Source organism: Tribolium castaneum, chromosome 5 (genome assembly GCF_031307605.1).
Source record: "Tribolium castaneum strain GA2 chromosome 5, icTriCast1.1, whole genome shotgun sequence".
NCBI lineage: Eukaryota > Metazoa > Arthropoda > Insecta > Coleoptera > Tenebrionidae > Tribolium > Tribolium castaneum.
Window position 1 is genome coordinate 8297891 of NC_087398.1, and position 15799 is coordinate 8313689.

The 15799-nt window shown below is 39.1% G+C and overlaps 5 protein-coding genes across 9 annotated transcripts; 3 read left to right on the forward strand and 2 right to left on the reverse strand.

Annotated features, from left to right (window-relative positions):
* Positions 1-2035: 2035 nt before the first annotated feature.
* On the forward strand, positions 2036-4184 carry OstDelta (Oligosaccharide transferase Delta subunit). Its single transcript, XM_966284.5, has 3 exons — positions 2036-2165; positions 2227-2549; positions 2600-4184. The coding sequence occupies exons 1-3, from the start codon at positions 2144-2146 to the stop codon at positions 4073-4075; spliced, it is 1821 nt and encodes a 606-aa protein (XP_971377.1). The 5' UTR covers positions 2036-2143; the 3' UTR covers positions 4076-4184.
* BCAS2 lies at positions 4181-5029 on the reverse strand. Its single transcript, XM_966221.4, has one exon. The coding sequence runs from the start codon at positions 4894-4896 to the stop codon at positions 4237-4239; it is 660 nt and encodes a 219-aa protein (XP_971314.1). The 5' UTR covers positions 4897-5029; the 3' UTR covers positions 4181-4236.
* Positions 5030-5185: 156 nt separating this feature from the next.
* Rnmt (RNA guanine-7 methyltransferase) lies at positions 5186-6777 on the forward strand. Its single transcript, XM_015979916.2, has 2 exons — positions 5186-6578; positions 6628-6777. Exons 1-2 carry the CDS (start codon positions 5312-5314, stop codon positions 6702-6704), a joined length of 1344 nt encoding a protein of 447 aa, XP_015835402.1. The 5' UTR covers positions 5186-5311; the 3' UTR covers positions 6705-6777.
* Positions 6778-8352: 1575 nt separating this feature from the next.
* On the forward strand, positions 8353-13980 carry Top1 (Topoisomerase 1). Of its 4 annotated transcripts, none has more exons than XM_015979781.2 (6): positions 8353-8500; positions 8794-9349; positions 10762-11036; positions 11146-11175; positions 11290-11570; positions 11960-13980. In XM_015979781.2, the coding sequence occupies exons 1-6, from the start codon at positions 8459-8461 to the stop codon at positions 13635-13637; spliced, it is 2862 nt and encodes a 953-aa protein (XP_015835267.1). In that variant the 5' UTR covers positions 8353-8458; the 3' UTR covers positions 13638-13980. The 4 variants fall into 4 exon arrangements, with proteins under 4 accessions (XP_015835267.1, XP_008200441.1, XP_015835269.1 ...); XM_015979783.2 differs by lacking the exons at positions 8353-8500; positions 8794-9349 and adding exons at positions 9525-9677; positions 9725-9804; XM_008202219.3 differs by lacking the exon at positions 11146-11175.
* LOC659756 (ATPase WRNIP1) lies at positions 13875-15778 on the reverse strand. Of its 2 annotated transcripts, XM_064356563.1 has the most exons (4): positions 15666-15778; positions 14406-15608; positions 14119-14364; positions 13875-14067 (listed from the first exon to the last, which is right to left on the reverse strand). In XM_064356563.1, the coding sequence occupies exons 2-4, from the start codon at positions 15568-15570 to the stop codon at positions 13994-13996; spliced, it is 1485 nt and encodes a 494-aa protein (XP_064212633.1). In that variant the 5' UTR covers positions 15571-15608; positions 15666-15778; the 3' UTR covers positions 13875-13993. The 2 variants fall into 2 exon arrangements, with proteins under 2 accessions (XP_064212633.1, XP_971125.1); XM_966032.4 differs by lacking the exon at positions 15666-15778 and having other exon boundaries at positions 14406-15653.
* Between the last annotated feature and the right edge of the window lie 21 nt (positions 15779-15799).

Below are 15799 nucleotides of genomic sequence, written 5' to 3' on the forward strand. Positions count from 1 at the left end.
TCACAGTTTCGTTCAAGTTAGAGGAGAAAACATACAAAAAAGAATGATAAGTTTCAAGCTTAGATGACAAGAACTTAAAAAAAAGCTGGACGAGAAAAGTTAGACAAGAAGATTCTTTTTTAGTTTTATTTCGTTCTGTAGTTTTTTTAATGTGAGTGTTTGACAAAAAAGTTTTTATAATAATAAGACTGTTACACTAACGACATTTATTAGACGATATTGGTATTCTACATACAGTTCCTTAAGGATGATAAAGAGGGAAAAGGCTGAAGATTGTTGGTTATTAAAGCATGATCTGGGCTTTAATTCTAATCAAAGTTTTCGTTATAAAATAAGCTTCAGCAAATCAGTTACGGAACAGTGAGATTAATTTGAATTTTACCATGAAATAATTTAAAAATTGGAAATTAAGAACTGTAGAATTAAAACGAATTGAAAGACAATAAAACGCACGGCGGTCCAGTAAAATAATAATTTATTTAAAATAAATACTGTTGTAATCGGTTTTGTAAACAGAATTAATAATGTATAATAATGCACCAGCTTAACTGCTTGTTTTGATGTTGTGTTTAAGGACCATAGGAAGTTCAAACTTCATACACATGATATTCTCAAGTGGAGCTTCTCATTTATCAAACAGTATACAGCATAAAGCTCGCGTATAAATATCACGAGAGAGAAGAGATTTGTTATCATTTTTGCGGCCGTATCTGTTCACATTTACAACGTTTAAAAGGTTAATCTATTTATTAAAAGTGTTATATTTATCTTTGAACATCACACAGTTTATTCTAGGCCTTAAATAGATGATTTACACTTGAAAAGACACTTCCCAGCTAAGCTATTTGCGTGATTTTCTTTAATTAAATATGTACAGTACAACAATTAAATCAGTTAATAATTTATTTACGTATTTAGTTAAATATATAATTCTGTTCGTAAATATAAGTACGTATTCAAAATGTTTAGTTTGGAAAACAATATCGCGTTGTAGTTTTGATAATCCTCATTTTACATGTTTGTGATTTAATTAAATCTAATAAATCATAGCAACAAAATAATTAATTCACAATTTCAAATTGTGTTTTACATCAAATTTTTGAAACATATGGAACTAAAGAAATAAACCTCATTATTTTTTATTAATCTAAAAAATTCGTAGCTGAGCTATAATAAGTTTAAGATGCTAATAATACTGTGTCATGGGTTTGGTTTTTTGCTTGTGAAGAGAAATCTTTTAGAAAAATTTCGCTGTTTTCACCTGTGTCACAGTAAACTACAAACTACAAACACAACACGCGAAGCTAAATTAATATTAATAGTCTTAAAATGAAAGGTACAAATAGGAACAGTTCAGGTGACTCCTTAAAATAAAACACAAAAAATAGGAAAATACCACTTGTAATCTTTTCACTTCACTAACACGCCATTAATCATTCTTAGCTTAAACCGCTTTTGTTAAATTATTCGTGCGGTTTTCGGAGCTGATTTAAATAAAAAGCAACTACTGTAGTTTGAATGTGGCTAATTTAACGAAAAAAAAAAAACTGGTACTGTTTCGCAGTTGTACAGATAATAATGTAGTTTCAAATAATTACGATAACGACTTCTAGTTTCTTAACAAAGCAAATTTAATTTTATAGGAATTGATAACAATACACAATTAAATTGGATCCCTTTTAAAGTCAATTAAACCAATTTGCGTCTTAAATAAACAAAATTTACAGTTGTAGTGGTAGCTGCAACCAACAATTCACTAAAGCGTTTACAAAGTTTTCTAAATTTTGTTGTCGACAGTAATTTCTCAAAAACATTGTTGAAATAGATAATACGCCCGTTTTTTTACATTTTATTGTAACAAATCTCATATAATAGTTTGTTTTGTCTTTATATATTACATTTTAGGTGAAATAATAAAAAAGTATAAGCTAAAATACTGTTTATTGAATTTATTAAAAGCAAATACATACAAATAAACTTGATTGAACTGCAATTTTGCCAAAACACAACTCTTTTTTACGTTCACGTTTTAAAAGAGCCGCTAATTTTAGCCTAAATACGTGTCACTTGTCAAGCCTACCAACAGTCAGATTTTGTGATGTACGTGTCGTTGTTGTAATGTGCCGGTGATTTCCACAATAAAATGCATTTCAAACTTCTACTATGTAATGATAACTTAATAAGCACTAATAAGAACGTAGAAATTAACACAAGTTACATTTTTAGTAGCTGCACTCGTACTTTTATTCAGCACCGCCACACATGCAAGCGTTGGAGGTTACATCTGCCCCAATGATCGAAAAAAGTTATTGACTGTCTTAGTTAAGGCTCTAATCAACGTTGAGGGCGACTTTTCAACGCCCTATTATGGCATTAAAGGCTTTAAGGCTCTTAACGAACAAGTGGCGGCTGTTCTAGTCAAAGATAATTGTGCACACATAAAGAAATACTACAAAGCTGACTGCACTCCTGAGGAAAATTTCCAGGGTTTGTCGGCCTGGAACTTGCTGGGGTGTTCGGGAAAACTTCACACTGATGCCACAATTACTGTTAGTCAATTATTATTATTATTATTATTTTTATTAAACCCAATTTTTAGAATTTGCGAACTGTGCTGGAAAGTGACAAATCCACAACATCCGACATTCGATACGCCGCTGAAACCTTGAAACTGCTAGGGGCCGCAATCCCAAATGGGGCTAAAGTGGCCCAACTCATCCAAGCCAAGTTAAAGGAAGACGACAGTTTGCAAAGTTTGGGTCATGCACTACACGCAGCCGCCCTTTTGGGCACCTCCGGCAACTTCATCCAAGACCGCATTGAAGAAGTGGTCGTCCAAGCGGACGAAGTCGATGGAAAACTCCTCCAGTGGGAAGGGGGCCTCACCACCACCTCCCTCCTCATAACCGGTTTGCTCCGTTTTCCCGGGGCCAAGCCCCTCAACGCCCAACAGGCCGAAAAACTGGCCACTTACTTACTCACCCGTCGAACAGTCCAGACCCCCAAGGGGGCCCTAGCTTTGCTGGAAGCCACCACAAGTTTGGCTTCAAGCGACATCTCCCCTGTCAGCATCACAATCGCGGGGCCCGCTCAAGTCACCTTGGACAAACCGGAGCTTAAAGTGCACATTTCGGATATTCTAGGCAGGGCTTTGAAGGCGCCCCCGACGCCAGTCGTGGCCCAATCTGCGACACGCATCACCGACGATGTCGTGGTCTTGTCCAAGCAGCCCCTCAGCCCTGGGGGCACCCCAGTTGAGTTCGTTTTGCCCCTGAGACTCGAACCGGGGCAATATCGCATTGCGCTGACTGCGGGGTCACATTCCACCACTCTGACCGTCAGGGTTTTGGGGCCCGTGACGCTCGAGTGGCTGCAGATCGGGCTGGGGGACGCCGACGGCAGTGCAGCCCCCAGGCTCACCAAACTAACACATCCTTCGAAATTGCCCAGTCCGTTACGTGCAGATTCAAGTCATCACCTTGTTGCGAAATTTGCAATTTCCCGAGTGGTGCATCAAGCATTTTTGCGGCTTTATTCCGGTAAAAAAGAGATTATTTTTGTTGCTGAGCCTGACAACAGTAAGTTGTACAAAATCAGTGTTAATTTAGCGTCAGAATTGGCGCATTCGGGCACTTTTGAAATGGAATTGATTTTGGGAGACTCTGTGATGAGTAACCCCATTCGGTGGGTCATTGGTACGATCGAAGTTAGTTTGAGTACACCTGAGCCGGAGAAAAAATCGCTCAGAGGCCCCAAACCCGAGATTAAGCATCTGTTCAGACAGCCGGAAAAACGACCAGCGGAAGTTGTGTCAATGCTCTTCACCGGTTTGACGGTTTCCCCCTTGCTACTGTTGTTCGTTTTGTGGTGGAAAGTTGGGGTCAATTTTGGCGGTTTCACCACGCTTTCGGTACCATTCCATGTCGGTTTTGGGGGCATTTTGTACTTGTTTTTCCTGTTTTGGTGGAAACTAGACATGTTCACCACTTGTGCTTGGTTGATTCCAATCGGAGGTTTCACGTTTTTGGCCGGTCACAAGTTACTGAGCCATGTCGCAAAACACAAAAAAGCTTGAGCTGTGCAATTTTTGCAATTTGAGTGTCCAATTTTGTTGTTTGAATTGTTTAATTTGCCCACCGGCAATTTGTAAAGACTTTTGTAATAAATAAAATACAGTACGTGTATAGTAGTTATTTATTTAAAAGTTCCTTAAATACATAATTACAAAATATAGGTTTAATTTGCCGCGTCTTGATGATTTTGCTTTTGCAAAAGCGGGTTCTGTTTCAATTGCGCTAAATACTCCTCAGCCATAGAACAGGCCTGTTCTATTTCGTAGTTATGTGAAACCAGCGCTACCCATTTCGCCTCGAGATTCTTCAACTGCTCGCCACCTTTCGTCTGGAGGGACTTCCTTTGCCAGTTCACTTCTTGCAAAGCTTGCCTCAAATCAGCCAATTTCTTGCTGGCAATCTTCTCCAAATCTGTCAAGGTTTGTAGATACCTTTGCCAAGCGGGACAACAAAATTCCAACATCAGCTGCAAGTTTAATATTCTCACAGCCTGGTGCTCGAGCTGTGCTTGTGAATTATCAACACATTCGAGCCACGCGCCAACTTCGTTCAGTTTGCCACTAGGGGGTGGAGGAAGCTCGTATCGTTTCATGGAAAGGGTGTCCATAGGCAGGCGATTTTGCAAGCGCTCGAACTCGTTGTGGATCATTGGAGTTTCAAAGGACGACACGTTGAGGGGTGGTAGATGCTCCAGGTAGTTTTTAGTAGGGCGGTAGCGGCGGCACTCTTCCTCAACCATCGCAAACGCCGCCTCCCGGACCCCAGGCTCGTCATAACCCTGGTCAATATAAGGCAAAGCGTCCACTATCACCTCACCAGCCATTGTCTTGGAAGAATTTTGCCCCAAAAAGCGAACCACAAATGTTTACAAACGGATGATTTCGAGGTTATTATACTGTCAAAAAATTCTAGAAGGATGTGACTAAGATTACAACCAGGATTCTAAGATTTCTAAACAAAATATTTGATTACAAATTTTGATTATATTAGGCGGGATTATTAGGCCCAGTCATCTATTGCTAAAAATTAATCAATTAAAATAAAATACGTTATGGATACGTAACGTGGTAGCGTCCAACTTTGCGCTTGTTGTGACTTTGGGCACATTTCAGCGTTTGACGTACAATTGACAGATTGGGGTTAGTGAACCCTTACTCCAATTTTCAAAGAAAGTTATTTATTTTTGTAAACACAAACGTGTGAAGGCCAAAAGTACAATAATAACGTTAAGTGTGAAAATGTCCTCAAGTGCAACGTTAATTTCCCAAGACGTGGAGGACTACAACGAATCCGAAAACACCGATGATTTGGAACAAACTTTAGTATTAGCGGCTCAAGATGCGGACGCACGAAGTAACGAGCTTCAAACAGACACCAGTTACAGGGAAGAGGTCGAGGAAGAAGTTGCACAGCCAGAACCCCAATCAACAAGCAGTTACAAAGCAAAACGAAAACACGAGGACGAAGAACCGGCCCCGAAACACTTGAAAACAAACGAGGGGCAAGCCGTTGGCCGAACGAGTGAAGGGTATGCCAAGGTGGTGGCGACCCATTATAACCTCTTGGAGGAAAAAGGTCTGGATGAGCGGTCAAAATCGCGCATAGTTTACATGAGGAACTTCCATAATTGGATCAAGAGTATGCTGATAAACGAATATTTGACGAAAATTAAAGACGGGAAGAAGCACAACGCGCCTGTGCGCGTGTTGGACATGTGTTGCGGCAAAGGGGGCGACCTCCTCAAGTGGCGGAAAGGCAACATCACCCATTTGATTTGCAGCGACATTGCTTCCGTCTCTTTGGACCAATGTAGATCGCGCTACAACGACATGAAAGAGCGGAGCAGTCGCGAGCGCAACGGGGGAAACATCTACTCCATCGAGTACATAGCTGGGGACTGTTCCCGCGTAAGACTGCGCGAAAAATACACCGACCCTTCCATGAAGCTCGACCTGGTCAGCTGCCAGTTTGCTTTTCACTACAGTTTCGAGAGTTTGCCCCAAGCTGAGTGCATGATACGTAACGCCTCCGAGTGTCTCCAGCCTGGGGGCTTCTTCATTGGGACAATACCAGACGCCAATGATCTCATTGCGAGGGCGCGGAGAGCCGACGCAAACACGTTCGGAAACGACGTCTATCAAGTGCATTTCGACTGTGATGTAAACAAACCACCGCTTTTTGGTGCTAAATACAATTTTCATCTGGACGGCGTGGTGGATTGTCCAGAGTTTTTGGTTCATTTTCCTACGTTAATCAAATTAGCCAGAAAGTATGGCTTGAAATTTGTCAAAAAGGAAAAGTTTTACGATTATTATGAACAAATGAAAAATGAGGGAAGACAGCTGCTTATTAATATGAAAAGTCTTGAAACGTATCCTCCTTACGACAATACCCCACTGCTGGGGACTGATCCTGGGGATTATATTCATGCTGAGGAATTTTTGAAGAAAGAGGGCAAAAATGGAAAAATTGGGACGTTGTCCAAGTCAGAGTGGGAGGCTTCTTGTAAGTTGATATTTATTTAAATCACTTGTGAGGTGACTGTTTTTTGCAGCCTTGTATATGCTGTTTGTCTTTGAAAAGGTGAAGAATACGTGGAATACGGATGGCACACCTGTTTATGATATATAAGTAGTAAACCAAATGTACAGTTTTAGTACAAGAAGACTATTATTTATTGAAATAATAAAACTGGTGACTTTTATATATTGTTTCATTTTTTAATGTATAAGAAATAATATCGGTGTAATACTAATAGTCAAATCATTTGGAGACCAAGGCAATTTTTTCAAATTTTTTTGTTACTGCACATTTTAAACCACTGCTATAGTACTGCTTTATGGATTATTCCTTTTTTTTATTATTCTTAGGTGTGCCGTTTTAAGGAATTTGCGAGTTCGAAAAAAATAATGAACCTGAACACGAAGCAAAAAAAATATTAAAAAAATAGATTCCACCTATAATTTGCTTGTACAGTGGGCCGCAAAAATATGGAATAATCTTATTAAACAGAATTTAAAATTTTTGTCTTGGTTTTCGAATAACGTCGCTATCGACACATTTTTTTTATGAAAACCTCTAATTTTCTTTGATCGTTTCAATAAATTACATGTTACATCTTATCTTACGTTTAAATACTACCAAAAAACAACACAATAAATTTGTTATTTCACCAAATGATCATGGAAATAGATTTCAAACAAAATCTTAATAACTTTTTTTGTTAAGAGTATTTTTATCAGTTCTTTCGTTTTTCTTTTAAATATATTAAGTAGACAACTAAATTTAGAAGACTTGCCGCTCACTGTATACATTGTACAAATATTTTATCTATTATATTTGAAGCTTATTCCTCTTTTCTGAAATATATTTGAAAAGAGTTCCGGTATTCTCAATATTCAAGCGTTTATCGTGGGCGATGTCAATCTCATATTTTTCAGGATTCGTTTCTATTGAAATCAATACGTTTTCAGTAAATAGTTATAAAAAATTGCTACATTTATGATTTTACTTGTCTAAAAGTAGAACTGAATAGCATTTCTAAATAATTTTAAATGCCATTTAAAGCATACAAAAAAATAGCAGCTGAAAATAAATTCTAGAAGTTCGGTTTTCAAGACGTCAGCCGAGTCTTATTTGAAAATAATGCCACAAATCAAATCTCTGTTTAATTTTTTACCAAATAGAAAAAACCCGAAGTCGATTGACATTGCAGTTTTGCTTTCAGGCGCTTTAAAACGTTTACACTTTAAGTAAATATTTTAAAAATTGTTGGTCTTAAAGTGGAACGCGGAACATTTTTCTCTTTGATGTAAGGAGTAAGCTATTTCTGGTGCTATTTCTAAAAGAGGTAACAAAAGGAAACAATTCGAATGAGTTTTCCCAGAAAGTCAGGTAAACCTGACAATAATAGAAGAAATTTTTGAAACAACAATAGGTAGCTTTTCTCAGCTCGAACTAAATTTACACGTGTTATGTGGGAGGAGGTAAAAAAAGTGTATTCGATGATCTTGTTCGAAATATTACAATGCAACAAGTGCACAATACTTTACGTAACCGTCCCATTAAACATTAATTCCAAAAAACGGTCCGCAAAAGCTGTGCATGAACCCAAAAGTGCGCTCATCCTCTGACTCATCATCGATTAAAGCCATGAACTTTCTCCCGAATCTCTGCAATAAATTTCAAGCAGCTGACTGTGACATTCGTCTACTTTTCAAGTTCAAAGTTGAACGCACGAAATTCAAATCCTGGCGCGCTACAGGTTATTGCCTCTGAGTGCGGCGCGTGCGCACTACGCAAAATCGCGTACTTTGTCATAAAAGCGTTCGCTGCGTTTCCCCAACGAGGATTCTAAGTGTTTGCCTCGTTCAATCTGTGAAGCGATGGAAGTCGAAAACGGAGCAAATGGGGAAGATTCCAGTCCTGTAAGTACAAAATCTCGCCTAGAATTTAATTCCGCGAATTTCGGCTCGTCCACATTTTCCCGCTTGTGTGAAATAAGGGCGCTTTCCTCGTGCTCTAACAGCGTTCGAGCGAAATTTTTCTAAGTCCCAAAATGGCGTCAGAGACTAAGTCCCACGTTTGTGGCATCAGGTCTAGAATTTTCTCGCGATAAACCGAGATTACGCATTTAAACGGCTTCTTTTCGCTGCTTTCGGTTCAATTGGGGCGAAATCGAGGGGGGCTCCATTTATAATTTGCACGTTTTTTGGTGCAGAGCCACAAGATGAAGGAGTATAACAGCGATACGGCCCAAGTGAACGGCATAAACGGCTACTCGGACAAGAAGAGCCACAAATCGGAGCATAAAGACAAGCACAGAGACAAGGACCGGGAGCGAGACAAGGAGAAAAGTAAAAGCAAAGAGCACAAGAGCTCGAAGGATAAAGACCGGCATAGCTCCAGTTCGAAGGACAAAGACCGAGATAAGGAACGCCACAGTTCACACAAGTCCTCAAGTCGGGACAAGGAGCGCAGCGACAAGGACAAACACCGCGACAAGGACAAGCACCGGGACGAGAAAAAGTCCTCGAAGGACAAGGAAAAGGAGCACAAAAGCTCGCACGATAAGGACCACAAGTCGAGCTCGAAAGACAAGGAGCGCAAGGATAAAGACAAGCACAGCTCCTCGAAGGATAAGGACAAGGACCGCCACAGCAGCTCCAAAGACAAGCACAGAGACAAGGACAAGCATCATTCCAGCTCCAAAGATAAAGACCGGAAGGACAAGAACAAGGAGCGGAAGAGCGAGAAAGAATCGGAGAAATCCTACGGTAATTTAACTTTTACCTCATTTGCTAAAAAATTATTTCCAGAGGGCGTAAAGCATAAAACACATCTGCAAAAATGGCCAAGGGTTTGTATCCAAATTTTCCTAACTAAAATTTTAACAAAAGTAGTGGCTATTGTCAGTTTTTGTAGGTGTTATTTTTTGCTCTAGGCCTAAACCTTGCACTCTTTAACTAAAAATGTTAAGTTTGAGCACAGTTTCATCGTATTGTTATTGTTTTATTGTGTCCATAGTTTCGAGTCAGTTTGATTTGACAAAATTTTTGTAAATACAAATTTTTAGAACGCTCGAATCATTATTTTCAACATGAGGTAAATAAAAACCTACTCGAGTTTTTAATCACTGTAATGGCTTGCAGGTATGTAGATAAGGCATGTTTGAAAAATGTAACCATCTTCGTAATTGTGGACGAAAATCAATGTTTTTTGACGCAAGCTGGTACGTAATTTTAATTGTCTTTAAGTCACTCACCGACAGGACTAATACGGTTTTTGAACGCTTATTTATGCATTATTTAAACAAAAACAATATTCGAAGCTGCTCATGCATTTTTTTGCTTTATATTATGCGAAATAACGAAGACATTGTATTGAATTTTAAAATTTTTGTAACATCCTTTAAGAAACGTGTTTTATCCAAGACATTGAAAAACCAAGCTCACGTCTCACTTTGAAATGCAAACTACGAATGTTCGAAAACAATTCTTATTTTTGCAATAACTAGATTTAGACCATATGTAGGTTGTTTGTTCATTTTGTTGAGGAATAAATACACGAAGACCCGAAACAACTTTCAGTAATTATTGAAATAATTGATTTAATTAATTTATTATGTCGTTTGTTATTCTAAAATGAGCGGTTTTAAGCACCTTGACATTTTTTATCAGTGTTTTAAAATATCAAATGATATATTTGTGATTGTCCCGCATCTCGTTGATGTTAATTAATCATATCTTGTTCATGTGTGATGGAGTCCTTAGTATATAAAAAAAAATCACTTAATCCATCATTAGATCATAATTGGCAACAGTTTATTATTTAGTCAAAATGTTTATTTAATTAACAAATTGTGAATTAAAGGTTTCTTTGCATTTGCTGTAGATATAAATATTATTCTCTGTAATTGGGTTAGCAATTACTCTTTGATATGCAACAATTTGTTAGATAGTTGTTAATTACCAGCAGATTAACTTTCGTATCTTGTTACGATTTGGAAGAAATAAATTAAAAGAATCGGTTCATTACATAATAAAAATTAAACAATTCGGAGTCCAATTTTCTAAAACTTGGCCAAAATCCAATTGGGACAAGTGACAATAATTTTAACTAACCGTAAAATCCAATTTTACACATTTTACGCGAATGGAATGTTGATTAAACAATTTTTTACTGTCAGACGATGAGAGAGAAAAGAAGAGTAAGAACCATTCAAAACATGAAAACGACGTGGGAAGAGAAGATTCCGCAAGAGAGGATTCGGTCGATGAAGATGATAACAAACTCATCATCAAAGAAGAGCCCGAGTCTCAAGATGAAGTCGACGACAAAAATGCTTCAGCTGCGAGCAGCTGTGATTACAATTTGTCTCAGTTTAAATCGGACGAGTCAAGATTTGAAGATAGCACTGCTGATGTGAAGCAGGAAGAAGACAGCGATGAAGATTTGCCTCTGGTAGGTGTTTCATTCAAGTTTATCGTCTTTACGTAAATAAAAATCATACGATTGCTAAGGACAATAATTTGTAATCTTTGTAGTCATTAATGTTCAATTGTATTTTCAGCGAAAACCATTCGCTCACAGACACAGATTGGTAGGTTTTTTGAAGTATTAATGTTTGTTTAGTGGTGTTAACAGTTTTAGTTTGATTTTTGACTAATATTTTGCATGGTGTTGGTATTTTTTTACTGATTTGATGCATTTTTAGTCCGCCAGAATGGAACATACGTCAGTTAAAAGAAAAATTGAGTCGGACGATGAAGATGACATGCCGTTAAATGCGCGAAAGAAGCCAAAAAAAGAGAAGAAGGAGAAATCTGAAAAGAAGAAAAAGAAGAGATCTGTAGAGGATGATGAAGAAGAGTGGGACCGACCAGTGAAAAAAGAGAAAATTAAGAAAGAGAAAGACTCGATCAAGACCGAGAATGAAAGCCCTAAAAAAGGTGGGCGGAAGAAGAAGGAAGAGGAACCGCAAGAAGTGTGGAAATGGTGAGTTTGAAATTTAGCGCCAGAATTAGAGGACGTTGTTGTCGTTTTGAGTTTTGACAGTAATGGCGAAAGGCGGAACGTTCTTGAGCGTAGAAACAGTAGAAATATTTTTTCTCTTTTGTGATGTATAAAAGGATCTTTTCCATTAATTATTTGAAAGGTATTGCAATTTATAATTTACGGCAATGTGAACTTTTTGTAGCGACTTGTCAAGTCGCTAAAAGTAAGGTTAGGTTAACACATGTCAATGTGCAAAGTGCCACAAATGTTGCTAAAATCGAAATAACTAAAACGAAGCGACGCCAGATTTTGCGTAAACTGTTAGTTTTAAAGAGGTATAGAATAGTGTGCCTTTTTTAATTCATAATAATTGATTTTGTTTTCTTAAGGTGGGAAGAAGAGAAGAAAGACGATGGAAAGAAGTGGAAATTTTTGGAGCACAAGGGCCCCGTTTTTGCACCACCTTACGAACCTTTACCAGATCACGTGAAATTCTACTATGACGGCAAAGAAATGAAACTGACTCCAGAGGCTGAAGAAGTAGCCAGTTTTTACTCAAAAATGTTGGATCACGATTACACAACAAAAGAAGTGTTCAATAACAATTTCTTCAAAGATTGGCGAAAAGTGATGTCGGAAAGCGAAAGAAAAGTGATCAAGGATTTGAAAAAGTGCAATTTTAAGTCAATGCATGCCTACTACATGGACCTTGCTGAGAAGAATAGAAATCGCACAAAAGAGGAAAAGCAAGCGTTAAAGGAGAAAAACGAGGCTCTGATTAAAGAGTACGGATTTTGCAATATTGACGGCCACAAGGAAAAAATAGGCAATTTTAAAATTGAACCACCGGGTCTGTTCAGAGGACGTGGGGAGCACCCGAAAATGGGGATGTTAAAACGGCGAGTGGAGGCTGAAGATATTATAATTAATTGTAGTCAAGACTCGAAAATACCGGAGCCTCCGCCGGGACACAAATGGAAAGAAGTCAGACATGACGATAATGTCACATGGTTGGCCTCATGGACTGAAAACGTACAGAACCAAGTGAAGTATATAATGTTGAATCCCAGTTCAAAGTTAAAAGGCGAAAAGGACTGGCAAAAATACGAAACTGCCAGAAGATTACACAAGTGCATTGATAAAATTCGCGAGGAGTATAAGGACGATTGGAAGTCGAAAGAAATGCGAATCAGACAGCGTGCAGTAGCTTTGTATTTCATCGATAAGCTGGCGCTGAGAGCTGGCAACGAAAAAGACGAGGACCAAGCGGATACAGTTGGTTGTTGCTCGCTCCGAGTTGAACATATCTCTCTACATAAGGAGAAGGACGGCAAAGAGTACGTTGTGGTGTTCGATTTCTTGGGTAAAGACTCGATACGTTACTACAACGAGGTGCCGGTCGAAAAACGCGTCTTTAAAAACCTGCAACTTTTCATGGAACACAAATCGCCAGGAGATGATTTGTTCGATCGCCTCAACACCGCAATTATGAATAAACATCTGAACGAACTCATGGAAGGCCTCACAGCGAAAGTGTTCCGTACTTACAACGCGTCTTGGACTTTGCAGCAGCAATTGGATAAACTGACCAACGCGGACGATTCAGTGGCTGAGAAAATCCTAGCTTACAATCGGGCGAACCGCGCGGTTGCTATCCTTTGTAACCATCAACGGTCAGTGCCCAAGGGGCATGAAAAATCCATGGAGAAACTCAAAGAGAAAATCGACGCGAAAAAGGAAGCGATAAAAGATGCAGAACGACAGGTCAAGGATGCGGCAAAAGATGCGAAACACGGCAGCGTCAAAGAGAAAACCGTCTATGATAAAAAGAAGAAAATGTTGCAGCGCTTGAAGGAACAGTTGACGAAATTGGAAATCCAGGAAACTGACCGAGATGAAAATAAAACCATTGCTTTGGGTACTTCCAAACTGAATTATTTGGACCCTCGTATCAGTGTCGCTTGGTGTAAAAAGTACGGTGTCCCAATCGAAAAAATCTATAATAAGACGCAAAGAGACAAGTTTCGTTGGGCTATCGATATGGCAGGTCCAGATTACGTCTTTTAATTTAGTGAAATTTTACATTCATTCAATGCACCCCTGTGCTGTTCCGTGTGTAATAATGTTAAGTTGTAAGTAATAGTGAAGTTTTAACTATTAATTTATTGTGAATAAATTGAAAACGTTGATGGAAGTGGTGCATTTTTTTAAATGATTGTTTTATCAAGGAACAACTCATGTATTTTTTTTTAAATCTGGATTACTTTAGGCGACCTTGTAAGGGTTTTAGTTAATGTAAAAATATTTATATTTTGAACAATCCATTTTAGTTATTATATTCCTGTTACAATAACAGTGATTGTAGGAGTCTGTATATTACAGATTTGATAAATAAAGAACGTAAAAAACATTTGGTGGCGAAGTTACTTGAAAAAATCCACGTTTTTGAGTTCTGGAGGCATGTAATACCGTTCATCACCCTCAAGTTTTCCATACCCTAAAACAGTAGTTTAAAAAATTGGTTACGCTTTTAGTACTAAGAGCAGACCCAAATCTTTCATTAATCTTGTTGGAGCGTTTCTCAAATGCATAGGAACAGAGGGTTGCAACCCTTCACAACTTTTAATGAGCTGTTTTGCTCTAGCTAAAGCCGAATCGGCCTCTCTTGACTTAGGGGCTCTGGCTAAATAAATTGCACACTGGGCCAAAAGTACGTCACATTCGGGCATCCCTAACAATTGACACCCTTGCATTGTACTGACTGCCAGTTGTAGGGCTCTAGGGTCTGCATTACCTGAACCAGAAATTAAAATAAACATGATACAAAAAAATTACCAATATCTTCACTAGCAGCCCTGACCATTCTGCGAGCAATGTAGAGAGGGTCTTCACCACTGACTATCATTCTCGTGGTCCAGTAAAGGGCCGCATTGGGGTCTGAGCCCCTGATTGACTTGTGCATTGCTGAAATAACATTATAGTGTTCTTCCCCTTTGCGATCATACAACAAATGAGATTTCTTGATTTTTTCCTTAATATCCTCGATCGTAACAACTTTATTTTTATCCTCATTGTATTGGAGAACTAGTTGTAGGTTCCCCAGGGCAATCCTGGCGTCCCCATCGCTTATATCAGCCAACCACTTAAGCGCGTCTGCTTGCACCGCAAATCCTTTACTCCTTGCCCCCTTATCTACAACTTCCACGTTGAAATTCCGAGCCCCCCGTTCCAAAATTTGATACAAGCAATCGGGGTCCAACTTTTGCAAGACAATCACACGACAGCGGCTCAAAAGTGCCGAATTTACAGTAAACGACGGGTTTTCAGTGGTGGCCCCCACTAAAATAATGTCCCCTTTCTCCACATGCAACAGGAAAATGTCCTGCTGCTTTTTATTAAACCTGTGTATCTCATCCATGAATAAAACAGTGCGGCACCCAAATTTCTGCTGCAGCTTCGCTGCCGAGACTATATTTTGCACGTCTTTAACGCCCGCAGTGGCCGCACATAACGACACGAATTTTAATTTCGTGGGGTTGCTCTTACATATGCCTTGGATCACCCCCGAGAGGGACGTTTTGCCGCAGCCGGGGGGCCCCCACAGGACCATGTTGGGAATGTCTCCTTTCTCCAGTAGGGTCCTCAGCACGGTGTTTTCGCCCAGGACGTGGCTTTGGCCCATGAAGTCGTCCAGGCACTTGGGTTGGAGCTGCTTGGCTAAGGGGGTTGTAAAGGTCAGGGGGTTCTCTTTGGTGGTGCTTGTTGAAGACGAGGTTTTTGGTTTCTTGGATGGTGAAACTAAATCCATTTTTTGGGTTGTCTTTGGTTTGGTAGTGTTCTGGGGGAGAATTGGCGAGGGGGACCGTTTGCGTTTCGGCATGTCTTCAGCGTCCGCCGAGTTCAGGAAGATACATTTGTTAACGTGACTTTCGATCAAGCTTAACGAAAAGGGCTTGTCGCAAATAGGGCAGTTACCAACGGGTTCGTTATCTTTGTCCATCGTTGGGTTTTTTGCGAACAAAGCGGGGGAAACTTAACCTACAAACGAACATTCGAAAATACGCGCGTTGGTTTTAAATGTACTACCACCACTACCACAGACCATGACCATGTACTACCAATCTTCAGAAAAAAAAGATTCAAAAATTCAATTTTTAAAATTCAATATCTCCGAAACTAGACGATCAATCTTTTTCATTTTTGCACCATCGATGCGGAATTCTTTAAAC

Excerpts from the sequence above, each read along its gene's own strand:
- Top1 (XM_015979781.2), top strand. The coding sequence starts at position 8,459 with ATGGAAGTCGAAAACGGAGCAAATGGGGAAGATTCCAGTCCT. Across the intron at positions 8,501-8,793 it reads ATGGGGAAGATTCCAGTCCT|AGCCACAAGATGAAGGAGTA; the intron begins GTAAGTACAAAA and ends TTTTTGGTGCAG. Across the intron at positions 11,037-11,145 it reads GCGATGAAGATTTGCCTCTG|CGAAAACCATTCGCTCACAG; the intron begins GTAGGTGTTTCA and ends TTGTATTTTCAG.
- BCAS2 (XM_966221.4), bottom strand. The coding sequence starts at position 4,896 with ATGGCTGGTGAGGTGATAGTGGACGCTTTGCCTTATATTGACCAGGGT.
- OstDelta (XM_966284.5), top strand. The coding sequence starts at position 2,144 with ATGCATTTCAAACTTCTACTAT. Across the intron at positions 2,166-2,226 it reads GCATTTCAAACTTCTACTAT|TAGCTGCACTCGTACTTTTA; the intron begins GTAATGATAACT and ends TTACATTTTTAG. Across the intron at positions 2,550-2,599 it reads ACACTGATGCCACAATTACT|AATTTGCGAACTGTGCTGGA; the intron begins GTTAGTCAATTA and ends CCCAATTTTTAG.
- Rnmt (XM_015979916.2), top strand. The coding sequence starts at position 5,312 with ATGTCCTCAAGTGCAACGTTAATTTCCCAAGACGTGGAGGACTACAAC. Across the intron at positions 6,579-6,627 it reads GTCAGAGTGGGAGGCTTCTT|CCTTGTATATGCTGTTTGTC; the intron begins GTAAGTTGATAT and ends TGTTTTTTGCAG.
- LOC659756 (XM_064356563.1), bottom strand. The coding sequence starts at position 15,570 with ATGGACAAAGATAACGAACCCGTTGGTAACTGCCCTATTTGCGACAAG. Across the intron at positions 14,365-14,405 it reads GGCTGCTAGTGAAGATATTG|GTAATGCAGACCCTAGAGCC; the intron begins GTAATTTTTTTG and ends TTTCTGGTTCAG. Across the intron at positions 14,068-14,118 it reads AAGATTAATGAAAGATTTGG|GGTATGGAAAACTTGAGGGT; the intron begins GTCTGCTCTTAG and ends CTACTGTTTTAG.